The following is a 27,912-nucleotide window of genomic DNA, read 5'->3' on the forward strand; positions in this document are numbered from 1 at the left end:
ATTTTGCCTACCAATCATATATTCATCACGGCGGTGATATTTCATTTCAAATACTTACAAAACTTATCTTATTCATTGAAAGTGCACATTGTACTGAAAACAAATGTTGAGCTCTTGTTTTTTCCTCCTAAAACGACATTTACTCGAGAATAAGTCTACCGAAAAAAAGGGACGTTTACTCTATTTCACTTGTTTTAGGGCAAACAAACCAAAAAGTGGGTACCAGAAACGCTAGTACCAGAAACAATGAGTGGTAGATGGAAAATGTATGGAGTTTGACAGCCACAAGAGCCTCCTGGTTTTTCCTGACCATCGCTGAATGTTTCGCGAAAGGTGAGTATATGTTTTAAATATGTTATTGAATATGAGTAGACGCTCATTACGACGAAATTATTCTAATCAATAAATAATCTCTCTGAAATGTGTGATAAACATGGGTTTTGTTGTTTCTTAAATCAAACATTGAAGTCTACTCTACAAGTTGTTCTTCGACACCAAGCATCTAACTCTTTTAGTTTTGTTGCTATTTCACTTTAAGAGCAAAAAGCTGCGCCTTCTTTAGTGTAGTATACTCAAAATATTTTTCACGTTATAATTTCCGGAAAAGTTATGTGAATATTTTCCACTGTCATTTTCATGTAGATATTACGAGATTGTCATTTGAGTTCATCATAAACTGGTGAGATGATTTATCCTGTACATCTTATTCAGTAGACATATGCATTTTATGTGAGTTTCACGTAGAATTTAACTGCCGGTATTGCCCCTTGCATGACTATTTAGACTTCTGTGATAATCTTTCATTGCCCAATTTCTTATTTCGCTGTATTAAACTGACACCTTAGTAGCGCAGTGGCAGTTTTTTTGGGTTCATTGTTTGTTTTGTTTTTCATTTGCAACATTAAGTATATATTTTCGAGCAGCTTTAGTTGAAAATTAGGTTAAATCTAGAGAAACATTTCAAAAGGTCCTATCTGCTTTGATCGATTTTTTTATCGATCACTTTCATTCAACCATCACAACTTATTAAAAGCCTTTTATAACACGTTATTTGCACAAGTTGATAGCGGAGGGATCACTCTAGCCTCCTGAATGGAAACCAAGCTTGGGAGAGTTAATAAAGCTGTACCATTACCAAAATAAAAAGGCGCTTCAGAAAAACGAGGAAAGCAGATAGGACCTTTTGAAATGTTTATCTAGAAATATCTAAACAAAACTAAGTGTTACATGATTGATTGGGTGATACTGAATATCGATACTTTTTCAATTGTCATTGCATCGATACCAGACCTCACGGTTTCAAGTAAACTTTATTAACCCTCTAGTGCCCAATACCGCCATTTGGCGGGCTTCAGTCGAAGTTCCGAAAAGCATCAATAAATACTTAAAAAGTGTTTATAATGGTTTATAGTGGTTTTATCGAAGTCCGTTTAGAAAATAATTTGGGCACTAGAGGGTTAATATATATAGGTATCAAGCACTGACCATTGCTGGAGTGATTTCTTATTAACCTACCAAGGTAGCAGTCATAATAGAGTATCTTTGTCTATATAATTTTTTTTTTGTCAAGCGTTTCGATATCGGTAATATCGATACCCATCACCCATAACTGCGAAATCGTGTGCGAGATTCGGCTGTGATAATCGTATATTTCGGGGTAGTCCAAACTGGCGTAAAAGTCGCAATAAAGTGGAAAACATTTGATTGTCTGATATATGTCTATGTCTGATTTCAATTGGGTCCTTAAGCTATACCGGTTATTATATATCATTTGAAAAAGCCGCGTTTTCTGATCAAAACGTGATTTTTAACAAACGTTTATCGTTTTTCTTCGATTTTTAAATAAAGAATAGAAAAACTGCTCAAAAGGTCTTAGATGACGTTTCGCTCATGTACGGTATATGAGAGAACTGTCATTTAAGGCATTTCGAGCAGATTTTTATCCTTCATTTGAAATTCAAAGGAAAATGATAAACATTTTTCAAAAATCACGTTTTGCTCAGAAAATTGCACTCTTCTAGCTGATATATAAAAATCAGAAAACCGTTTAAAACTTTAGGACCCCATTGTGGTTTCCCAAATTCTTGAGAGAGTTTTCAAAAATTATCCAAATATGTTGCTTGATAAGCCGCACGGGCATGCAAAATCGCCAATTCGTAAATAAATTAAACGACATACAAAATGGCAAAATGATATTGCGACATTCGCTGGCAACAACCACTGTTAATTGCAACTGTTTATGTTCAGGAAATTCCTCGCAATTTGAACTGAATCTGTGTGAAATCTCGATGCTGGATTCTTATGGTTTTTCTAAAGCTCACTTATTGGGAAGTCATCGAGGAATTCCTTTCCTGTTCAAAGACAACATCAGACACCATTTTGATTTTCGTGTATTTTCGCAAGGAGAGTTCACGCGATACTTCATTCTGTTTGACGTTGCCAAGTTGACGTAGATGCTACGTGATGATACATAGTATGATTGTGATTTTCATGTAGATGTCATGTTTGTCACATAAATCATGCAAAATGACAGAAAATGAATAAGGACAGGAAATTTCACGTAACATTAACGTGAAAAATATTTTGAGTGTATAAGAATCACAATTTTCCGCTCCACTGTGTTTTCATTTGTGTTTTTAAAGGTTTGTTCATACAGCAGTGTAAGCGTGACGAGCAAAGCATAATATATGTTGTACCTAGGGGCTAGACAACTTTATTTTCATGAAAAATATTTCTCGCCATGCATGTGAAAAGGGCCCATGTGCCATATGTAAACAAGCCAAATTTACCCGGGGCGGGAATTTTGGGTGTCACCCTTTTTCCACCGGGTGTCACCATCACCAGGTTGCAGTGAAATCATCTTGTTATCAAAAATTGTGAGAGTTGGCACATGCACATTTCTTTTTCAATTGCACTTAATCCTCTCATTTTTGAAAAATTGGTTCAGATTATACTCTTAGAAGCAAATTTATATAATTTTTGAGGGTTTCACCTCAAGTTCCATCATGATGATAGTTAATCTCACGGATGTCACCCTTTCGAAGTTGACACGTATGAAAATTTTCCCCATGGGTGTTACCTCCTAGTACACTGAAACAAGTCGACATCTATTCTCTATTAAATTTGTCCAATGAATTTAACGTACCAAACGATCTCCTAATTTTATATGATTCCATTGGAAATCCATTTGTAAATTAAATGTGATACAATAATTTTCACGAATCGCACAATGGAACAATAATTATCGGATTTTCATATCCATTTTATACCATGGGCAGAAATCAAATAAAAAAACGACTAACTACTGGATATAATGTATAGAATATAAGAAAACATTGTATTATTATAACTGTAGTCTACATTTGCTTGACGAAATAAATAAATAAATAAATATTTGAAATTCATTTACGTCTAACATGTGCCGTAAAAATTTAAATTTACAGGCAACATTGCGGAATACATTTCATAAAGTAGGTATATAAAACCGTCATGTATCGAAACCAACATATAAATCTTATTGATAAATCCATTAAAAACACATGTCGCTGTGACTTTTTGTCAATTTAACTTGTGAAGTTTTGTATTGACGTTTGGATTTGGTATCGGATAATCCAGATAGTTATTCAAAATGGCTACACCACGAGAAGGCGGCGTCTTATTGAGCGATTGGAAGGATATTTTCTTATCTCCAATGGGTAAGTTATTTTTTTTTACTTCATTTGAGTTTAAACTTACATAGATATTCACAACTATAGATCACACCGAAGAAATTGGCACTTATATAATCGTAGGGCAAACAACGAACAGACCATTGGTACTCGGATCAAGTGGCCAACGTTGAACCGGTAATTTCTTTTTTATTAATCATTTGTCAGGAAGTCGGTAGTGAAATCTCTCGAAAGTTGTGATTGCCACTGACCGACGTAATTCATTTTTGCTTTAATTTATAGGATTATAGGATTTATAGGATAGTCAACAATCAAGTACAATTTTCTTAAAATAAATATTATTTTTATAATAAATTCTTGTACCCTTTATAAAAAAAAGCACTTCGATTTGTTTTCATGTACATATCATATGAAAGAAACAGTCCCTTTAGTGAAGTTATTTCTATAGGATAATAACACGAAATGCATGAGTTTTTCCAATGAACTTGTTATTATATGCAAAGATATGAATTATGGCATTTCCAATGAGTCTAATGAATGTTCGTTAGTTATTAAAGGATTTTCTTATCTATTTTAAAAGCTTGGTAGTAATGAGAGTCTATCAGACGATCCTATGAAGAATGCATGACACATTTCCGATCACATCGTTTTAATTGGAAGTTCTAATAGTGCAAATTTATAACACTCCCATATAATATGAATAGGTGAGATTATTTCAGTGTAGGTGACACCCGGGGCGGACCCAACCCGGTGGCATCACTGACGTTTACGTACAACATAAGTGAAGCCAGCATTAGCTGGATCACTGGATCAATTTTACATGCAATTAGACAGCTGATTCATCGAAACACGAAAAAAAGCAGTGTTCATAGTGCATACAGTATCGGTATTCAGCGGCAGTGATGTATTTATTGCACATAACGTCGAGTGCTTTGCTTGATGAAACAAAAAATGAACGCGTTGCATTATTATAGAATGTACACAACATTTATTCTTGCCGATTTCGAATGGCGGTGTTTCTTAGGCTACTGACATACTGGAGCGTCAAATTAAGCGAAGCGTCGAGCGTATAAGAAGCGAAATAAATAGAAGCGTTGGGTAAAGCTTCCTATGACATACTGGAGCGTCGTTACGCGCGTTCGCAATTTTGTTGTGCTGTCATTATCGTTGATATTTAGTAGCGGTTTCGTATGAAGTAAAGATGGATTCGTCCGATGAAGAATATTTTGCTTCTTCAAGCACGATAAATTTCGTTTTTGGCAAACAAAAAGATTTTTCGGTACACCCAATAAACCGAAACAGAAGGAATGATGGAGAACACCACCGAATTTATGAAGAGCTCCGAAAATATCCGGACAAGTTTCGTTCATACACTAGGATGACCATGGAAACTTTCGATACGGTATTAAATTTGGTGCAGAATAGACTAACAAAAAACTCGACAAATTGCAATAGTGAACCAATTTTTCCTTGTGAACGATTAGTGATTACTCTAAAGTAATATATGATTGAATATTTAAATTTTATTGTAAATTGAACCAGGCATTTATTTATTTGAGTTCAACATTAAAGTGATCGAGAAACTCGACATTTTCACTTACATACGTTCCACGATAGACTACAAAATTCATAATTATACCTGTACACATATTTGAAAACATTAATTTTTGATTCATATTAAATTGGTTTTATACAAATATTTCGGAATCATGGTGTAGCAAAAATGAATGTTTTTGGAGTCACCATGATATACTGTTAGTACGATTTGCATGCTGTACCGAAAATTTGACAATCTTTTCTGACCTGTACAATATTTATCTGAGCGATCTTTTTCCCAGGTATCTTGCAACGGGCTCATCGTTCACAACACTCAGCTTTTCTTTCCGTATGGGCCGCTCTACGGTAGCACAAATAGTGCTAGAAACGTGTAATGCTTTGTGGGAAATTCTACAGCCTATTTATATGCCTGCACCAACGGAACAAATGTATAGAGCTGTAGCCGAAGAATACTGGCTAAAATGGAATTTTCCATTTGTATTGGAGCTATTGATGGGAAACACATACGAATAAAATGCCCAAAAGGAACTGGATCGTTATGCTATAACTACAAAGGTTTCCATTCAATAGTTCTACAAGCAGTAGCAGATGCCAATGCAAAATTTTTGGTGATAGAAGTGGGAGGATATGGAAAACAGAGTGATGGAGGAACTTTTAGTAGTTCCGATTTGTACAAACTACTGGAAAATGGTCAATTGAACATCCCTCCGGACACCCCATTACCAGATGAAGAGTTCAGCTTGGATATGCCGCACGTTTTCGTCGGAGATGAAGCATATCCTTTAATTAGAAACTTGCTCCGCCCATATCCCCGTTCACTACTCGATTCGGAAAAGGAGTATTCCAATTCACTGTTGTCCAGGGCCAGAAAGTGTGTGGAATGTGCATTCGGCATTATGACTGCAAAGTGGAGACTCCTTTGGAAACCAATTGAGGTGGAAATAGAATTCGCGGATGAGATCGTGAAAGCTATATGTGTACTACATAACGTCATATTAGATCATGAAGGACTTGATTCCATTCTGGACGGAAATGTTGACATAAATAGAGTGCAGGGTAAAAAAAGTCAAGGTTGCGGATCCAATAAAATTTGTACTAAAACTGGACGTTTCGTGCGAAACTATTTTGATGGTTTTGTGAAAAAAAATAAACTAAATTAATTTTAGAAAACAGGATTTATTTAGTTTTGCGTTGAAGATTACTTTAAATAAAACGTTATTAAAATTAGAAAGTACTTGAATTTATCGAACACTAGAGATGGGAGATGTTATCACGGAATAATATTGTCGCTTTGAAGTGCTACTCTCCTCATCATTGTTGTATTGCACAGTAACAACGTTTGGTTCGTCGGAATGTTGATAGCTGATATTACATGGCTGAAGTGTTCCTGGTACCTCGAGAAAAGAATCTTCTGCAGGACGTGTAGGCGTAGAATGATGGTTCAAATCAATGATATTAGTATCATTCAGAAATCTGTTTCTCTTATAGACATGGTCTTGGACCACCTTCTCTAAATCCATGCGAAGGTCGAATTTCTCTTCCGCTCTCAATTTTCGAACATGAGGTAGGAGACTTTTAAAAAATGCTTCATCTTCATCGTCACAGCAATGGTGATTTTTGGTGATTTTTTTTTCTAGTAGCTTTAGCTTCTGCGCCTCGATGTCTATCAGCTGTTGTTGTACTCTTTTTTTCAGGTTTTTCTGTTTTGACGACATGTCGGGAACTTCCAAGTTGCTCATATTGATATCCTCGACGAGAACTTCCTCATTCGACTCAGGGTATGTTGGCTGAGAATCTTCAGCAAACTCCATAATATCAGTATCGTTGACCATCAGGTTTCCACCTGCTTTACGGGGCTTCACCTGATCTTTGATAAATAGCATTGTTTGGAAATAAGGCCAAGACGAATACACTTCATAGTTAGATGGCCCCGGATCGCCCGATCTTCCTATCGGAACCTTTTTGAGCTCTTTTGCGAATGTGTCGCGAAGCGATTTCCACTTTTTACGAACTGCATCCGCTAAAACCAGAGAATAAATTGATGTATCAAACACTCTGTTTATTTTGTTTTTCAACTTACTTGTTAGATCACCTCCTAGTTCATTGGCCTCCAAAGTTTCTCCACCATTATGCGATTCCTGAACTGCTTGAGAGTTTTGTCCCATAACGGTTTTCTTGCAAAAACTAGCGCAATTAAATTTTCGTTTTCACTCTCCATTCTGATGTAAACAGACTTACACGATTAGAGTAAAAAACCCATTGTAGTATACATTTTTACACACACGCTCGCGAAAATGACTTCGAAAAGACAAAGATTTAACAAATTTTCATAAAAAGCGGAACCACTCTACAACTGCTCACTTTTTTTACAACTAGCATTTTTTAACAGTTTGAAATTCCTTATATTTTTTTTAACAGTTTGAAATTCCTTATATTTTCGAAAACATTTTTGCTTACAAGATCGGATAAGATGACCACAAGCCAAATTGTTTGACCGCGCAAAGCACTTAGAAAAACACAAACATCGTTATTTGAAATAATGTTTGTTTCACAGAACATAACTTTCCATATTTATTTGCATATTATTAAATATCAATTCGAATTCGATATCGATACTACTTGCTATCGAGAAACCAAGTACAAACGACACTTATATAGCATGAACTGAGACAACCAAACACCCGCATCAACTATACTGCCCATAACCGCATAATTGTAACATTTGCAAAATTGGTTGTTCGAACAAATGACACTTTTATATATCGACCTTAAATGCATTATTCCCAATATATTTTTGCAAAAAGACAGTTCAACTAAACTTAGTATCACGAAGAAAGCACTATTTTACACTATGTAAACGTTGAACACTACTTTTGAAGTCAAATTGGTGGAAATTTTTGCAATGATACTTTTATGCCGTTACTTTCAAGCTACTTTTGGGATTTATCACAGTGGAAATGAAGTTTTTCTTGTATTCAACAAGCATGAGCTAAACATCAGAAACGGATCACCGGTGGTTGGTTACCGGACCAGAATAACTTCCGAGTTCCAAAGGATGCAGATGTGGATTTGGATGGAAGCTCTTATGAAAAATAAGTTGAAAAGGTTAAGTAGTGTGACAATTATGCGGTTATTTACGCTATGTGACAAAACAACTTGGTATTTTTTACAATTTTTTTCAAACAAACATAAGCATATTTTTTCAGATTTGAAAAGTACATACTATTTTAAGCATTTCCCAATAAAAAGCGCAAAATCCATGAAATGTCGAATGTTACAATTATGCGATCACAGGCAGTATAGTATCATAGAACTTGTGTTTTTTTTTATAAACCAAGCAGGCGGTACTGAGGTGTGCTGGTAAATTTGTTCTGCAAAATTGGTGGTGTGAGGTAAGTTAAGGTCGAATGCAATGATGTTTATATAAGTTGATTTTATCTCATGTTTCAGACGGACCTAAGTGAAACTAAATAAGGAGTAGGAGATATAGTGAAAATGGTCGCTGTCCAAAAACCATCGAAAACTTAAAATTCGGTATTGCTGTGCTGCAGTAACAACAGAAAAATTACGACGGCTGCGATTGGAACTTTAGCAGACACAGCAAAATGTATCCTGTAATGTCTTATCGGTCGAAAAATTACCCTAAAAACGTACCTTCAAACCAGCAGTTTCGTTACAATACGAACAATACATAGAAACAAATTAAACAGTCAATGGAGCATAAAGTACGGTAGTATAGTGATCTAACCAAGCTAGCACAAGCTTACGAGAAACAAAAATATTGTTTAATGACAAAAATTTACACCGATCAAACCTTTATTGCTACTGCCACCTCATCGTTGCCTGTTATCCAGCTACCAACACTTCCCGGACAAAACACCAGAGGCGTCTCGTCCACCTGTTCAACCTGTTCATAGGACAGGTAGACAATTTCAGAACAATTACTCGAATTATTTCTCATTTGTAGCATGGATCTGACATCATTAAGTTTTCTTGTAACCTTAATGTTATTTCGAACATTCGAACATTTTTTTGATTTTCAATTTATTTCCACCAATTTCAATTTCTATTTATTTCTCCACCGTGAAGAATATAACCTGGCTAAACTCACTCTACACTACTCAACCCACCCGCAACACAGCTCACCCGTAATACAACACAACACAACGAGATAAGCAGTAATGACTACCGTTTGTTCAAATCATTTATCTGAACTAGCATTCATTCAAACACTCCTCTGCATTTTCAAGTACTATAGCGTACGCAGCCAGTTATGTACATAAAGCGTGCACCACTACTAATGCGCAGCCTTGCGTAAAAATGACATTTGCGGTTCAAAAATTATGTTGAACCAAGCCGATGGAAACGATACCGCCGACGCCGACCCCCACGCCCACCATTCTTTGATGTTCGTTCATTGAAATTTGAGAGAGGCCGCGAGAGTACACAGCTCTCAACGCTCAAGCGAGCGTCAGGTCGATGCAAAGCCGAGAGTGCAGCGAAGGGTTTTCATGTATTTCCTCATTGATGACATTATTCTTCACGTGAGAAAAAAAGTGTCGCGCAGCGCTGAGTGCGATACAAATGAAAAATCGAACAAATTCATTCATGGTTATTGTAGATGTAGTGGTGTTTTTTCGTTGATGTGTGGTTTTGATTCAAGCCATTTTTCTCGATGTTGTTCATTCAATAACTTGAACCATAGTATGGTAACTAGAATGGTATAGTACATGTTTGACTGCTCACGTTACGGTTGCTTTTGATTTGTTTGTGACGGCTAAGACTACCATTGCTCCATCTTTCAAATTTCTGTTGCTTTCTTGTGTGAAATTTCAATCTCGTTTAAGGAACGATACGTGGTGAGTAAAGTTTAATTACTTTATATATTTCAATTAATCATCAAAACTACCATATACCTACTGGAGATTGTTTGCGTGGATTTCCAGATGGACAACGTTATGGATCATTGCATTATTGAGCAAATGCTAAAGCGCCCGTTTGCCGCCAGAACCATGGAAGAAAAAGTTAAAGTTATTGGACGTTCGGTTCCTCGTCCACCTATGGAACAATTAAAATCCACGTATAAGTTGAAGGGGAAAATTATGTCCCGCAACTTTAATGTGTCATCGTATGACCAGCAATGGCTGTGTGGATCGGCGAAATTAAATAAACTTTTCTGCTGGCCATGTTTGCTTTTCCGTAGCGCCAATGAAAAAAATGTTTGGAGCAAGGAAGGATATAGTGATCTGAATCACCTTTCTGCGTCAATTAAAACGCATTCGAGCTCTAAAGATCACATAAATAATTCACTTGCCTTATCGATGTTCGGGCAAATGAGGATAGACGAAGCACTTGACCATAGCCGGCAGATCACCCGCAATAAGCATAACGAAGAAGTAACGAAAAACCGGAAGGGTATGCGAACTTTAATTGAGATCACCTGTTTCCTTGGCACTCACGGTCTCGCCTTTCGCGGACATTATGAATGTTCCGATTCCACGAACAGAGGAAATTATAAAGACCTCTGCACGTTGATCGCCGCCAGGGATCCAGCATTCCAGGACTTTATAAATAATAAAGTTTTCAGCGGAACGTCGGGAGGAATCCAGAACGAGCTTATAGAATGCATTGAAAGCTACATGCTTCAAACAATTAAAAGAGAAGTTCTTGATGCTGAGTTCGTGTCCATTATGAGGATGAATCAACAGATACGGCTCGGTTATCGCAACTATCTTGTATTCTGCGCTACTTACGGCCCGATGGCAAGAAATATTCATAAAATATATTTTGCAAATATGTTAACAAATAGTTGATTTTTTTTCAATTCAACGAGGCTCAAACATTTTTTTGTTCATTAAAATTTTAGGAACACCAGTTGAAAGGCTCGTTAGATTGGCAGACGTTAGCAGTGACAAAACCGCCGCTGCGTTGGCCGGACACGTTGATGAAATAGCAGCGTATTTTAGTCTTGATGGTGACAAAGTTGTAGCTCAGAGCTATGATGGAGCTGCTGTAATGTCCGGGGACAAATCTGGAGTGCAAACATTGGTGAAGCAACGGTTTCCAAAAGCTGGATATATCCACTGCCGCGCACATGTGCTTAATTTGGTGCTACTTCACTCGTGCACAAATAACAAGAAATCAGCAAGGTTTTTCAACACGATCTCATCACTCGCGGCATTTTTCTCGCAGTCACCTAAACGCAGCGAGACATTAAAGCAATTTATGGAGACCCACATACCAAATGTTTGCAAGACCAAATGGTCGTATAATTCGCGTATGATCAAAATAATTGATTCGAATTATGCAGCGATTAATGAATGTTTAGGTGAGATTTATCTTGGCTACAGTGTCTTTGATGCTGAAACTTGTACTACAGCCAGAGGTCTTCACGCATTCATGCTTGAATTCAATACCGTATTCTTGCTCAAACTTTTTGCTAATATTTTTGCACATACAGATGTTCTGTATCAAATTTTGCAGACAAAAGAATTGGACGTAGTAGAATGTTTACGTAACGTCAAGGCTTGCCTCGCTTCTATCGAAGAGCTCAAAGCAGAGCATCATTTCTACAGAACGCTCAATGATGCAATTGATGTTTCTGGCGAAACGGTCACTGATAGCAACGGTATCAATTATCGTCCCATAAATATATTGTATTTAATTTCGTTTATCCTTGGACAAAACCTGCATCAAACTTTCTCCGAAACGCTTCGGCTGGCCAGAATGACATTGCCTATCACAACGGCGTCCATCGAACGAACGTTTTCGGTTCTCCGACGGATCAAAAATTATTTGCGCTCTAAATCGGGCCAGAATCGATTATTTGGTATTATGATGATGGCTGTGGAGAAAGATTTACTCCATGAGATGATGCTGACGCCATTATTTTACGACGATATTATCGACAAGTTTGCGTTAAAAGTAAACCGAAGGATTCCTTTGTTATATAAATAAATGTTGATAAATAAAACTTTAAAAATCTGTTATCGCAATACTGTTGTTTTAATGTTGCAAATGTCGATTGAACAGGTGGCCCACTTGGTCACGCGTCGCCTCTGCAAAACACGATCCAGAATCTGTTGGAAATGAACCAGCAGGTCGACAGTGCCGATTTGGAGACGGTTACGAAAGAGGATACACCACAATCATCATCTAATCGAATGTCGGACTCGAATGCAAAGGTAAGATTTCAATGTACATAATTTATATATGAAAGATAATGAATTGAACAATTATTTTTACAGGTACTGTATGCTGCACCTGTTCAGATGGTCCTGCATGAGGTAAATCCGGATGCAATGCCAATCGAGCTTCTAGTTTCCCCTAGTAACGGCTTTTTTCCAAGTCTATAAGTATTACAAACTTAAGAAAAATAGGTTTCAATGTCGTGTTACGGTTTGTGTAATTAGTCTCGTGATTGATACGGATACAAGACCCAGATCCTTTAGCCGTTCTTCCAGGTTTATAAAACTGTATTAAAATTTATAGTGATGTGTAGAATCTGTATTTGTAGTGATGTGTAGAATCGAAACTAAGTTTAAAATAAACCAAGAAGTAACAGTGTCTCGTTTTTTTTTTTCATTTTAATTCCAAGCAACGTTAACCTAGTTTATCAAATTAATCAAAAACATTTAATGTCATTTTCTCGAAGACCTGAAAAATTAAGCGGAAATTGGTTCTTTTTCTTTGTTTCGTTTATCAAGCAAAAGAAAGCAAATATAAAAAACCTGGCGGTGACAAGAATCAGAATTAGTCTGAACAAAGTATTACTACGTGCGTGTACGCGCGTCAAAACACTTCTCGTTCAGTTTCGCCGCTTCTAGTGACGCGTCGTTGCCGCTCCAGTATGACCGGTTCGAGCGTTTCATATAGACGTTCGAAGAAGCAGCTCAGACGCCTTTGCGACGCTTTTTGCTTCGCTTCATTTGACGCTCCAGTATGTCAGTAGCCTAACTCTGTACAACATATATTATGCTTCGTTCGTCATGCTTACACTTCTGTGTGAACAAACCTTCAAAAACATAGATGAGACTAGCGCCACTGTCTTTCACGGCAGCTTCAGAAAACAAGGCCGATGCCACCGGGTTGGGCGGACCGCTCACCGAAAAGAGCAGAAAGAAATAGATGCTGAGAATGTTTCATTTCTTGAAACCTTGAAATGATTTTCTTCGCCATGGTTTGTTAAGCGGACATTACACGAAGCAAATATATGTTATTTTTGATACCGGATTTATTTGCGCAAATTTTTTCTACGAGCAAATATATTTTTTATGCTATTACACTACAGCAAATATTTACTTAAAAACCTGTTTGCTTGGTTGCTGGCAAAGCCTCTTTGTTCATTTTATGGTAAATATGTTTGCTATGCTATTACACGATGCGAAAAATATGAAGCAAATCTAGTTTTCATTCGCAGCACAATAAATCAACTGTTAATCGAGAACATTGTTTCTGTGTTTTAGTGGTTTTGGTTCAATAACGGTGGTGTCCGACGTTATATATTTTATTTCAAGTGAGAATGGTTGATTTCTAAGAAGAAGATTCGCTGTTGGTTTGCGTTTTTGGCCATGCTTGCCAATTCACCATTGAAAATGGTGAGTATCGGAAACGTCGTCGGATGCGTAGCGTGTGGGTGCGTGATTGGGTGAAACGACGGCAAGACCGAGGATTCTACAATCAACTTCTTCGAGAGCTCGAAGATGAGGTGCCGCTGTTATATCAGAACTTTCTGCGCATGAACATAGACGATTTTCACACCCTTTTGGAATTGGTATCTCCATTAATCAAAAAGCAGGATTCCAATATGCGAGAAGTTATTCTTGCCGGTGAAAGGCTAGCTCTTACATTGCGCTTTCTTGCAACAGGTGATAGTTTCATGTCGTTACAATATCTCTTTCGTATCCCACAATCAACAATATCAACTATAATTTCCGAAGTTTGTGACGCAATACACAAAGCTTTGAAGCCTGATTTTTTGAAGGTAAAACTCTCTCAAACATCTTCTAGCTCAACAATGAACTATGTTATTTATATCATAGTTCCCATCAACTGAAGAAAATTGGCTGGAATTAGCTGATAATTTCAACAATAGATGGATTTTTTCTCATTGCATCGGCGCTATAGATGGAAATCACATCGTGATGAAAGCCCCAGTACATTCAGGAAGTGTTTATTATAATTATAAAGGTTAGAAATCATTCCAATACTTCATGAAAAAAGTCTTGAATAACACGTTTTTGTAAGGTACACATAGCGTCGTGCTGATGACAATCGCTGATGCACAATATCGGTTTACTTATATTGATGTTTGTGCGAACGGACGAATTTCAGACGGCGGGGTATTCAACCGTACATCGTTTTTCACAGCTCTTACTACGGATAAACTAAGTTTACCTACTCCTAAACCTTTGCTCGGGCGAGATGAGCCTATTCCCTATTTCCTCGTTGGCGATAATGCCTTCGCATTGAGCAACAATTTAATGAAGCCATATGCACAGAGGAACCTAAATGGACTCGAACGAATTTTCAACTTTCGCCTTTCACGCGCACGACGTGTCGTGGAAAATGCGTTTGGGCTATTAGCAAGTCGTTTTCGTGTGTTCGAAAAACCAATTCAACTAAATCCAGAAAAGGTACGAAAAATCACAATTGCTTGCTGCACTCTCCACAACTACCTTATGATGCGAAGCAGAATTTATTTTAATCCTACGATGGTCGATCGCTGCGACGGCCAAGGAAGTGTCATTGAAGGTGATTGGCGTAGAATTACCAATATTAAGAATAGCTTTTACCCACTCGAAGTACGTCGCACCTTTGTAGGTAATAGAGGCAAATAAATTCGTGATGAATTATCTCAATATTTTGTACATGAAGGGGAAGTTAATTTTCAATATGGTCGTATATGAATAAATTATTAAAATTTTGTGTAATAATTGTTTTGTTTATTAGATAAAATTGTTAGAAGGAAAAACATGACATATTATTTTTATTTAATATTTGTATTATTAATAATTAGTATTTAAAAAACAAAAATGACAATAAAACTATCGATAATCCTCACGCTGAACCAATGTCAAACACAATTATGTCATTGGTGGAATGATTTTCGGATTCAATGCAGTCCATTAAATAGCGTGTCATTTCAACTCGAACACGTCGCGCAAACATTGGATCCGGAAGAAAACGTAGTTCAGCCGCTACATATTTCCCGAAAGCATCGAATTCGTCTTCACGTCGCTGACGTTGCTCTGTTAATTGCTTGACCGCGTCCCTCATTCCGTCTTCAACGATGTAAGCCGATGAAGAACTAACGGAAGATGATTGCGAGAACCGTCTACGTTTCGCAAGTAATGGAGTACTTGTCATGCTTTCATCCAACGGAGAATCAGAAGATCCTTCATCAGCAACCATCTTAAAAACACATTCTGTAGAATAAATTCAATGAACAGAAGTAAAATTATAAACTCATACCAAATTTGAAACAGTAGTTGCAGTTTGATCTTCCTCGGCGCGACCAATAAAACCCATGGTTTCATAAAATTTCCATTTCACTGGATTATTTACGCCTTGACCCGATTTCGTTTTCCGGTATTTCGTGAAATAGCTACGATATTAAATGCGCACTTGGCCCATTTTGCCTTTAGTTCGTTGTCAGTAAACTTGCCATCGAAGTCAATTTCCGAAATTTGCTTCCACGCGTTTTGTCGCTCCATTTTATTCCGATATTTTTCATCTTTAATGTTATTAACTTAGTGGTTTCCTCATCGGACCAACTGGAACATACTTTCGGTTTGACTTGCCGTTTTTTCTCCTGTGTACCTTTTTTTCTTGAGCACAACTTAACTCATCGTTGTAATTATCATTAACTTCTTCCGCGTAAAAATCCTGGTCTGCCATCTTCTAATGACTGCAAAATTAAAGTATGGTTTGAAAATTAAAATAAAAAACTTGAAATATCACTTTTGTCTAGGCATTTACTTACAATTTGCTTGGTATTCACAGAATATTGCCACTGTCTACAGTTGGGTGTCTGTTTTGCACGATGGTATCGGATCGGCATATCGACAGGGTAGTTAAGTAAATGCAAACTGTCATTTTTACTCGAAATGGTTTAGCTTCAGCAATGGCCAAATGAGATAGATTGAATATGTATTTATACATGATATATGAGAGTGCTACGATAAAAAACAATGAATTGCACGTGCACTAAAACCTTCAATGGAAAACATATTGAAAAAAAGGAGAACGCATAATTGTGTTCTTTAGAAAGCATGGCTTATACTCCCAGGTTAACGCCAATCAAAATAAACCTTTTTCAGATCATGAAACAAGCATAGAATGCCGGTTGCAGCAGCCAATTCGGAATTACAAAATAAACACGCGATGGTTTTCACGTTGCTATCACGGACACGAGCCTTGGACAATCTCAGAAATTACACTAACTGCTCAAGTCTCACAAATTATTAATTAGTTTTGAAGTAAAATACTTCGCTCAGGAAGTTCGACTACATAGGGATGTGAAATGAAAATCTAAAACCGAAAAAAGTGAAAAATATGTCCAATTTCAAATGCTAATAAATCGGTTAGTATTCGATGGATTTCCTTCGTTCTTGCAGCAATAGATTGGAAAATCTTCTAAGATTCTTCCCGAAAAAAGATATTTGTAATTTTATTATTCACACTATTGTACTATTAAAAATAGTCAAGCCTTGTCAAAACGAAAAATTCGACCTCTGATTGGTCGTTATATGATTGATTCCCAAGCACGGTCGACAGAATCATATACCTTGCAATTGAAAACATGCTATTTGGCCTATATAAAAGCCTCTTCGGCCGGAGCCGCTCATAATAGTTCTAGACAGCGACAACAGTGCAGTGGATACCAGCGATGGCGGAAAGCGGCCATAGCTGTGGCGTAGCAACGGATAGCGAGCGGATTCCAGCAACGATAGCAGCTGGGCCAGCTGATGTAGGGACAGTGGATACCAATGGCAGCGTATAGCGGCCACAACTGTGGCATGGCTATGGATAGCGAACTAGTTGCAGCGGATCTCAGCATCGATAGCGGCTGATGCAGTGCTGCACTTTAGTGAAATGAAGTCTCTGTGTGATAGTGGGCACTAGTAAATGCATTCAATGAAAAGTTCACTCATTTTGACAACACGTGAGCCGTTTAGTTTTGAGTGTCAAATCAGCTTTTCACTGTTTATTTTATTACAAGGAATACTTTATTCGCACTGTCAGTGATAACGCAAAGATGTGATCGGCATCTTATCCGATACTAAAATGAACAACAAATTGTCCTTTTTAGGATGAAATAAAAATTTGATTGAAGAGTTAATATTTTCTAATGAGTTAATTCACATTTTTAAATTTGTAAAAGTAATAAATTTTAACTTCATCTCCGTGTCTCAAAACGTACTGAATTATCTTTTCCTTCAGTCATGAGCACAACATCCGAAAAAATTTCATCTCAAAATTAAAAAATGGTCAAGCGGTCAAGCCCCAACCATGACAAGCAACTTGCTATATTTTTAAAAATCGTCAATCCTTGTTGAAGCGCAAAATTTGATTGATCTGATTAGTCAAAGTTTATTTACTAGAAAAAATGACTGACACGCAAGCAGCCGGGTTATCTTTCTTGTAAAAGTATTCTACTTCAAACTTGCGGTCGTGGCTTTGCACACAACCCTCCTGTGATTTATTTTTGCACATCAACACTATCATTTTACGTGAACAAAATTTATTGCATTAAGTGAATAATTTTTCAATCTATTAAATAAAAATAAGTTGGTGTCTGTATAACGGCGTTTCACTCCAAATAGAATCAACGGATTTGAATGATTCTTTTTGTGTTTGTTTTGTCTTGATCTCCGACGAGTCAATAAGCCATAAAAATAACAATAATCAACTGATAAAGTTTAAAAAAAATGAAATACATTTTCGCCTTTTCCCGCCTTTTACTCCAAAAACAATGTCATGATTGCAGGCTATGAGCGGTATGCAAGCTGTTGTAGCGTCGTTATTGAGGCGTCGTCGTTGAGTAAACAGGCACCTGTTAATGATTTACATATAAAGTGATATTCGTTTTCGCTGCCTACTACACCTTTTCTATGCAAAAGCGCTATAGCGTGGTAGCAGCAAACTCGACATGCATATGAATACTCTCAAGGTGGCTTTGATTTTATTCAAGGGCATATACTTTATAATGTAAATTAAATTTCTGGCTTATTTGAGCAAAGTTGCATATAATCGTTTTATTTATCTGATAAAAGAAAAGAAAGAACAAGAATAACACTACATGTGCGATGATTTAATTCACCATTGCTCGGATCTAATCAATCTGTTCAATTTTCTCTAAAATGCACACTGACTTAGATCATTGACATTTGCTTATGCAATGATTCTGTTAGCTGGTAAAATAAACGTGTAGTTTTCGCTTCTCATAAAACATTGATTTCTGTTCATGTTTCGTTAAATAGGCACTATTGCATTCCTACAAATCTCTGGATTTACAATCAATTGTTGAATGTTGAATTTGAAAACTATAATGTTGCGAAGTGTCAATTGCACTGTGCTTAGGCAGCAGATCTGCCTCAAAATGCAGATGAAATATTAATGTCATTGAAGCTATAAAATTTCGAAGCTCCGTGTACCTACCAATTTACCATTTAATTTCAAACGTCTGTATGCACGGCGTGTATCGTAGTACAACTTTATTTTAAAAAAAATGGGCATCGCCAAAATCTTTACCATTTGAAAATATAGCTTTTTACCTTTCATTTGAGACCCTCCGAAAAATCATCCATCGCGGGCTTTCGAACAACTTTTTTTTTCTTGAAAAAGTATTCTGACAGCAAAGCGTCTAACTACCGAGAGGATAGTACGGTGCTACAAATAAAAATAAAAAAGCAATAACTTTTGAAGTGACACAGTGAAGGTTGTTAGTTAGTATAGTGCAACTTTCGCTCATACTAGAAATTTTCCAAACACCCCTAATATTTGAAGTTATGGTCAAAATGCCGGTATTTTGACCTCAGCGCATGAAAATTATTTATAATTCATTTGTTTTTCAACCGATTATGAATGTTTTAGCCGTTATGGGAAGGGAAAAAATAAAGTTTTCAAAATATATACAAGTTTGTACTAACTTCATTAAAATATGTTGAGTTATTCAAGCGTAAACCTAATTTTTTAAACTTCTCCACGCAAATTTTCAACTGCACTTGATATTTGTCAGTTCTTTTTGTAAGAAAAGTACTACAAGTACACTAGCAGTTTGAAACTATATTCAATAACGATATTAAATAAAAGCTTATTTTTGTAAATCGGCTGATAATTCGCTGAGTAACATGTTTTTTGAGGAAATCAGAACTTTTGACTTTCATCGAACAATAATATTTGGGCTGTTTATTAAACGGTGCTACAATAAAAGAAAATGCAACAACTTCTGATGCCACCTAGTGTAGATTGTAACAAATTATAGAGCATTTGAAGTACATTTTTAAAAAGATGTGTGAAAATTTGTTCTCAAATTCAAAAAAAAAACATTATATTTCAATTTTTTTTAAACTACTTATTACACGTACACCTAAGTGAAATCTATAGATTTATGTAATCATTTTGAAAGCCCTATTTTTCGCCTTTGGGAACATTCATAAATGACGTATCATTCGAGCGGAAAGGGAGGGTTTGAAGTTTTGTGACGAAATGTGACGGGGGGGAGAGGGGGGGTTAAGCCAAGCTACGTAGCAAATATGGAACTAAGGAAACAGCTACGAGGGGGGGGGGGGGGGTTCAAAAAAGCTACGTCATTTATGAATGTTCCCTTTCCAAAACGATCTATATTTAAAAAATTGGTGGAAAGATTACAGAGTTGAAAATTAACATGTGAATCGCGGTCCAAAGGCGGAGTTTTGATAATAACTTCAAATTTTAAGGGTATTTAAAAAACTTCAAGTTTGGGCGTAAGTAACACACGACTTGAGCTACAACCTACACTTGGTCACATCAGAAGTGCTTGCATTTTTCCATTTATAACACCGAAAAATAAACAGTCCAGAGATTATTGTTCGATGAGAGTGAAAAATTCTGATTTTCTTAAGAAACATATAACTCATTTGCGTGGAGAAGTTCAGAAAATGAGATTTACGCTCGAATAACTCACATATTTTAATAAAGTTAGTACAAACCTGTACGAATTTTGAAAACTCTATTTTCCCCTTTCCAAAAAGGCTAAAACATTCAAAATCGGTTGAAAAACAAATGAGTTAAAAAGAATTTTCATGCGCTGAGGTCAAAATACCGGCATTTTGACCATAACTTCAAATTTAAGGGGTGTTTGGAAAATTTCTAGTATGAGCGACAGTTGCATTCGACTAATTTACAACCACATACATAAGACATTCGTAACACTCAGGAAGAAATCTTCCAAAAAAGTTGGTACAAAATGAACTACTCGAAAGTACCAACCTCTGTAAAAAAAACCTCTGTTTGAGTTGTTTTTGAAGGCAGTGTACCTGCGCAGCCCTGCATTTGTCTCGTTCCTACTCGAAAAATGCTGCATTGATTTTGTAAATAACTTTTTGACAGTTCCTTATGGGATTTTCTTTGGGGCTCGATAAGGCCGCGAAAAAGAAAATTCATTTTGTTCATTATTTATCGAGCAGTTTGACAGGGCGAGGTACGGAGTACTATGGGGCAACGCCAGTGTTACGTATGTCTTATGTATGTGTTACAACCTTCACTGTGTCACTTCAAAAGTTATTGCTTTTTTATTTTTATTTGTAGCACCGTACTATCCTCTCGACTATCCTCTTAGACGCTTTGCTGTCAGAATACTTTTTCAAGAAAAAAAAAGTTGTTTGAAAGTCCGCGATGGATGATTTTCCGGAGGGTCTCAAATGAAAGGTAAAAAGCTATATTTTCAAATGGTGAAGATTTTGGCGATGCCCATTTTTTTAAAATAAAGTTGTTCTTTTTACACGCCGTGGTATGTACCTTCGAGCTCCGCAGTTGCGTGATATTCGATAATGTCCAAAGCCCTGATAACTGGTGGCATTAAACCTAAAACATGCATATTCTCGCATTAACAGCTCTATGTCACATGGTCACGTGAAAAACAATTGGTATCATGTATGTTTGAAAAAAAAAAAGATACCCGAAAAATGGTTGCCCATTAGGCTTTGCGAGATTTTTTGTTCAGGACAAAACCATATTGTCACTATGCCATGGCTATAACGAAAATCAACTGGAAAAGTTATAAAACGTTAAAAACCTACCCTTGATATTTCCCGCCCTTCTGAGATTCTGAGAGGTTTTCTGTGAGTTTTAATGAGTAACGATTTTTTGTTGCCTTTGATCGGAAAAATTCAGAACAAGTTTTCATCACCGGCGCGTACTTAAACGATAGCCTTCATTTTTTTAAATATTTTATGGAATAGTTCTATGCGATTTTCGTATTGGTTTCTGTTGATGCCACTTAAATTCAACATCGGTTTCTGTTAATTTGTGCTGTGACTGTTTTTGAAGAAAGAAGAGGACACTGCCGGTACGTAATAAACATAATAGATTAAAAATAATAATGTGTTTTTGCAAGAACTCTGAGGAGTATTCATACTGGTTTCAGTTGGTTTCGATTAATTTTCTTCCACATGTAGTGGGAATGCTTCCTAACGAGGATGCCGCTAAGGGTATTTTAAAAAAGGAATGTTCAAATACTTAACACGCCGTTGAATTAAAGTTAAATTCGTTGTTTTTGTTCCAGTTTTCCAGTTACACACTTAGTTTCCATGGTCTTTAAACGAGTCTTGAACAAAAGAAAAATAAAGTATACTAACTTAAACACTCAATTGAGAGAAAAAAGCTAATCAAATATTTTCAAATACTACTACTTTATAGATTCAAGGTCAAATTTACCACCGAACAGATGCATTGCTGCCACTACCCGATGGCAAATGTCCTTGAAGCGACAATTCTGACAGGAAACTACAAAGGAAAAGTCGTAATAATCCCGCGTATCTCGAATACTCCTACCGATTTGCCGTAAAATTTTAAACGTCTGCAATTTCTCGTGCGTCGCGCATTCGCGATGACTATTGATAAAACCCAAGGACAGTCACTAAAAATTTGTGGCATAAACTCCGAGTATTCATGCTTCTCACATGGACAGCTCTATGTCGCATATTCACGTGACCCTGACCCCGACATTGTGGAATATATAGAATTTAGTGGCTAGGACCGCCTTGACCACTTTCACATGTTTCGTATATTCCGAATTTTATGCTTGAATTATTTAGAATTCTGAAATTTTTTATAAAATCTGTTCCAGTGAGATTGGCCAGGCAGAAGGGTACTACTATATTTGCACTAAGCCAAGCTTTTGAATATTTGAATAAATAACGTAATAATTTCCTTCAGAATATTTAAAAGAATGACTGTTTCTTTTCAGAAATGTATTGAAATGATTTGATTATTTGAAAGGTGCTTCATAATGTTCAATGAAATAAAAACGTAGAATTTTACGAGCGCAGGATCGAACAAAAAAACTGAAAACAAATCAGAGCCAAAAGGTATCGTAGGTATGTTTTTTAGCAGCAGTTAGATATTTCAGTTTTTGCAAAAGTCAATAAAACTCAAGGCGGCGGTACGAAGTTTGCCGGGTCAGCTAGTTATATCATAAAATATCGCACTGGCTAATCTGCTACGTGAAATAATAATTTGACACATTGATACTCATTTGCTGTAGTTTGCTCATACCCAATTTCAGTATGACCAAAGAAAAAATTCAACCAAATATCGCTCAGTACTGAATTTACTAGCAAAGAAAGACATTAGACGAAGCAAACCTTTGCTAATATTTTATTTAGCAAATACAACAGCAAATATTTTTTTGCAAATAATATTTTGATATTACACGGACAAACAAATAATTACTGTCATTTTATGCAAATATTTGCTTCGTGCACACTTAATTTATCTCGGCAAACTTCCCAACAGCTGATTGAAGTCGGCGAAGTTTTTAACGAATGTCAGCAATATATTTCGACGAACATTCAGCAAATATATCGATTTACCGTAAACCAGCAAGTATTGACGTTTCCTTTGCCGAAGTTCTTAAAAATTCTGCCGAGGACTTGTAGAACATTTCGCTGAGTTTATCAGCTGTTGAGTTCTCGGCAATAAAATCTAAGTGTGTGTAATAGCCGCGTTAGACGTGAGGAACGTGTGTTGTTCGCTCTTTCTTATGAACCGGTTCAAAAGAACTGCTCACAAACCGTTCGACCGTCCCTAGTGTTTTATTTTGACTGTTTTGAATAATAAGTGGGACCTCTCTAAAATTCATATGCAAAATTTCGTACAAATCGAAATAATTCTGTCAAAATTCCTAAAAATTTATATTATTAATTCCTGGTAAAATAATTCTATTGTTGTAGAAGTAAACTATTCCCGGCAGCGGGTGCCTGTGCGCGAGCTCAGCCCAATAGCTGTCAGAAATATCGACACAGTATCGCCTTGTAAAAGATTCGCAGAATCGCAGATTTTAGGCGAAGTGCAAGGAGGAGAAAGCAAAAACGTTCGTGAGAAAGTGGTAAAAGTTGGTGAATAATCCAAATTTCCCGTGTTTGGCTGCAAATTTCCACCCCACAATCGGATACACATCTTTGTGATCGCGATTTCCTGCTCGCTAGGTTTAAACCAGTAGTTCCATTAATCCTGTGGCTGAGCAGCTAGTCGGAGCGCAGTAACATTTCCCCGGGAGGCGCTTGTAAGGGTGCCCATCTGTGGTCGAGTGCAAACCGAAGGCCGTACCAGGAGCCGTTTTTTTCTTTGGTAAGAATAATGGGGAAAAGAACAGCGAAGTGATTGTATACTCTTTTTTGACATTGAGCTTGATGTCGCACGGTTTAATAAAAACAAAACCTTTCGCTTTGTGCGTAGTGCTTGTGACTGCAGTGGGATTTTCCGGGTGCGTGTTCTTTTGTTCTTTGATGCAAGTGAAGGCTAACCTCCCGGATGTTGATAGTCTTACTCAAGGGAAATTTCATTAAACAGCTGGATTAAGCGTTTTCCTATGTTTGTTTGCATTGCAGTGAACCGTGTGCCGAAAATCAGTCAAAATTAACCCGGAATCGAGAGTGCGTAAAATGTCCCTCAACACGGACTCGCCGGATGCAAAGAAACCGTGCAAAGGTATCCTCAAATCATCGAGTAGCTTTGACAAGCACACTGCAGCACCGGTCGCTTCGTCGTAAGAGATTTCTGACTTAAAACTTGCGAGTTGTAGTTGGAATTGAATGGTTTGAATTTTTTGTTTTTCAGAAGCAATCACCGGAAGAGTGCCAAATTCGATGAGTTGAATGTGCTGCAGACGTACCATCCGGCGGATAAGGACTACGGCCACATGAAGGTGGACGAGCCTAAGACCCCGTTCAATTATGTGGAGGAACTAGATTTTGATCAGCTGGATGCGGAGTTACTAGCGGAGAAGTGAGTATTGCGTTGGTTTCAACTGGGGGAGGTGTAAATTGACGTGAATGTTTACTCACATGTCGCGTTGTTTGGTTTATTATTACGTACCAACTTTCCGAGACTATTTTAGAAATAGACTGCATATCGTTCACTTTTCGACCTCCAGTCATAGGTGAATGATTCTAGTTGATTAGCGTTTGGTTCGATTCGGTCTAGTGGTGTGTGAAGATGTGTTAATATGCAAATCACACACTACTTGAATCATGAAGGTTACTAATGGCTCGTCATCGTTTCAGACTTCGTGAGGCGGTAAACTCTCGCGGTGACTCAGTCTCCGAAGAGGAAGCGGAATCGTCCGAGGAAGAGGAGGAAGAAATCTCGGAGGAGCAGAAAAAACGAAAACTGGATTTCGAACGGCGCCGGAAAGCGCACTACAATGAGTTCGAAGCGATCAAGCTGGCTAGGAAGCTGATCGAAGAGGAGCACGAGGATGATGAGGATGATGAAGACGACGCGTCACTGTCGCAGGCGGCAGCCGCGGCCGCAGTCAACAGTAGTAAAGCCACCGAGGGGCAAAAGATGGAGGTCGAGGAGCTGGACGAGGTTGACAGGAAGAATGGGGAGCCGGCGCCTAGCAGCAGTCGCGTAACTACAGGTACTGATCAGGCCGATCAAGTTTAGGATTAAATCATCTTCCCGGTGGGCGCGAGCAGGGAGAGCAAAATTTTTTTTCTCATTCGGGTACGCTCTGTTTTGGGGCTTCGAGCGTATCACTAGAAACGGATCGAAAAAATTATATATACAGTTTGGAACATAGAGCTAAATTATTGCAAACGCATTTTAGAACCATAAACATTCGTCTAATTTTGACAAAAAACAGTTTTGATTTGCAAACTAACGGCTTTTATCGCTATTTTTCTTATCTATTTCTTTTCTTTTTTCTCTCGTTCTAAATGTTTTTGTTATTGACAATGTGCGTTTGTAACTCATTGAAGCCTGCCCGGTAATTGTCCGAGTCGATACAGACTGCGAATTTGGCAGTTTAACGGATTTTGTGACTTCATCGCGGCAGGTTTCCCGAAAGTCGGTTATATCATCCATTCTTATCATCTCGGCTGTTTTAACTCTTGTGTCCATGTTTTGTCTAGGCATTTTGTACATTTTATTTTAAATACTGACTTTCGGCTTCAAAATTTCCCATCCTTCTGTGAGGTTACTAACCGAATATTAAATTAACATTCTTATTCGGCCTTTCAAATTCAAACTTACAGATTAATATTTATTTTGTTTAGCGTAATAAATCAAACTGTTTTGTCAGTTTCTATGACAAACGATAATACGCTTCAGAAACAGTATAAATTTTCCAGCTTGCTGCTCACGGTTTTATCTGTCCCCTTTTCTGCAATGAGCGCTTGTATCCAGGCACGAATCGGAATTTGAATAGTGTTGAAAGATTTCCCAGCAAACAAAGAACTTCATGTTTCAACTTCCTTTTTAGAGTAAGTAAAAAAAGATGAAACTAATCTGGTAGCGAATAGTTCCTTTTTTATAATTGTTGCTAGTGTTCAGTGCGTTTAGGTTTATAGCAGAGTCAGCAGGTTTTCAAAAGAATCTTAAAACTAGGAAGCTACGAAAATCATAAAAATCATGTATGCCGAAGCAGTCTCGTTTTGCTGGCTGTATTGGTCACTTTTGAGTTCATGGTCGAAAAATCAACACGCCTAAAATCGCTTTTAAATGTTTGTTCATTAGAATGTTGCACATCGTGACGACAAAAGTATAGGTTTTTATCTTGCAAGCAATGTAAAAAGCATCATATGAAGGAATAAAAAAAAAACGCAAACCACAGTCAGCCAAACAACGTTTTAAACATGATAGTTGATGTTACTGAGCAAACAGATCAATAGCATCAAAAGCAAGTGAAGCAATCCAAAACAATTTACTAATGCGCTGTAACATTTATATAGAGAAAGTGGTTTAATCCATTAGAAACCCAAGCAAGTCGTATATTAGCTACCTATATAAGATAGAGTGAACTCTTAAGTTTAAGAAAAAAGCAGCATCAAATAAACGTTTTAAATATAAAAAAATAAACAAGAAATGTAATCAAAAAATAAATACTAAATTACAGAGTAAAAAAGAGTTAGCATAAAATCATTACCCATCGAACGTTCGGTTCAAAAGCCAATCTCTCCGCAATCGTATAGGAAGATTGCCGGCACCCCTTACGCGTTCTTGCAGGCACGGATGGCATCTACAAAAAAACCTTTCCTCTCAATTTTTGCTTTCCCAAATTGATAAGTAGCGCAAGTACCGCAGGAGCAGAAGAATATTTATAGAGAGTAGAATTTTGATCTTAACTAATTTATTACTTTTGTAGATCTTTTCTGGCTGTAAAGATGCGAGCAGAAGTGAAGGTTTAGATTGTAGAGAGCTTTTATGATCTATTGTGAATCACACACACATTCTGTTTAGAAGCTGAAGTGATGCATCACTACTTATATTTTATTCGGGTTTTCTTTACTTTCGTCCTTCAATAAGCTTCGCTCGTTTATGGTATTTGCCAGCGGCAAGCCAGTTGAGAGAACACAGAAAAAGAGTAATTAAGATGTGAGGAAGTTATGTTAACGAATTGTGAATATAGTTGCTAACCAGCAATTGTGAGACATTCGATAATACCAGATAGCAGATGGGTGAGCTGATATTGGTTATAACTAGAGGAAGAGCAAAACTATTCAACAATTGAAAACGAATAAAAATTAAATGATTGGTAACCAGTTTACATTGTACTCGTTTTTGTTGTTGCTCTGGTAGTGGATAATGTCTCTCGGGGTTTGGGGTTCCGTTCTTATCCTTGGAACAATAGAGATCGAAATGGCAAGTTGCCTTGAATTATTTTCTTTTAGGTAAGCTAATAAAGAAAAAGAAAAGGGCTCGAACAAGCAGAAATTATGACTGGGTTTCCCGGTTTCCTGTCTTGTATGTCTTTCGAAATGGTTCGCCAATGAAATAATTTCGCAAAAGACAATATTCAGTGCCTCTATTGTCATTGCAGAATTATTGACTTTTTGTTTATTTATGATTTATCGTTTCATTCCATTAATTTCAGTTTGTAATATCATCCGAAAGTGAACCCTTCAACGCCATGACCGCGAAGGGAAAGGAATGGGTGGAGGTTTAGTATTGATGAAAAATCGCGTTTAAGCATAGCCAC

General features: G+C 37.0%; 4 protein-coding genes across 4 annotated transcripts; all 4 read left to right on the forward strand.

Annotated features, from left to right (window-relative positions):
* Positions 1-14: 14 nt before the first annotated feature.
* On the forward strand, positions 15-6,385 carry LOC129719577 (uncharacterized). Its single transcript, XM_055670971.1, has 2 exons — positions 15-333; positions 5,507-6,385. The coding sequence occupies exon 2, from the start codon at positions 5,687-5,689 to the stop codon at positions 6,383-6,385; it is 699 nt and encodes a 232-aa protein (XP_055526946.1). The 5' UTR covers positions 15-333; positions 5,507-5,686.
* Positions 6,386-9,897: 3,512 nt separating this feature from the next.
* LOC129722954 (zinc finger MYM-type protein 1-like) lies at positions 9,898-12,791 on the forward strand. The gene is made up of 3 exons (XM_055676836.1): positions 9,898-10,084; positions 10,172-12,409; positions 12,473-12,791. The coding sequence occupies exon 2, from the start codon at positions 11,241-11,243 to the stop codon at positions 12,180-12,182; it is 942 nt and encodes a 313-aa protein (XP_055532811.1). The 5' UTR covers positions 9,898-10,084; positions 10,172-11,240; the 3' UTR covers positions 12,183-12,409; positions 12,473-12,791.
* An 880-nt stretch (positions 12,792-13,671) lies between these two features.
* LOC129724040 (putative nuclease HARBI1) lies at positions 13,672-15,281 on the forward strand. The gene is made up of 3 exons (XM_055678629.1): positions 13,672-14,208; positions 14,267-14,414; positions 14,472-15,281. Exons 1-3 carry the CDS (start codon positions 13,846-13,848, stop codon positions 15,062-15,064), a joined length of 1,104 nt encoding a protein of 367 aa, XP_055534604.1. The 5' UTR covers positions 13,672-13,845; the 3' UTR covers positions 15,065-15,281.
* Positions 15,282-23,736: 8,455 nt separating this feature from the next.
* LOC129724190 (protein phosphatase inhibitor 2) lies at positions 23,737-27,480 on the forward strand. Its single transcript, XM_055678879.1, has 4 exons — positions 23,737-24,059; positions 24,320-24,477; positions 24,549-24,716; positions 24,995-27,480. The coding sequence occupies exons 2-4, from the start codon at positions 24,374-24,376 to the stop codon at positions 25,377-25,379; spliced, it is 657 nt and encodes a 218-aa protein (XP_055534854.1). The 5' UTR covers positions 23,737-24,059; positions 24,320-24,373; the 3' UTR covers positions 25,380-27,480.
* Positions 27,481-27,912: the final 432 nt, after the last annotated feature.

This window comes from Wyeomyia smithii, chromosome 2 (genome assembly GCF_029784165.1).
Source record: "Wyeomyia smithii strain HCP4-BCI-WySm-NY-G18 chromosome 2, ASM2978416v1, whole genome shotgun sequence".
Lineage (NCBI taxonomy): Eukaryota > Metazoa > Arthropoda > Insecta > Diptera > Culicidae > Wyeomyia > Wyeomyia smithii.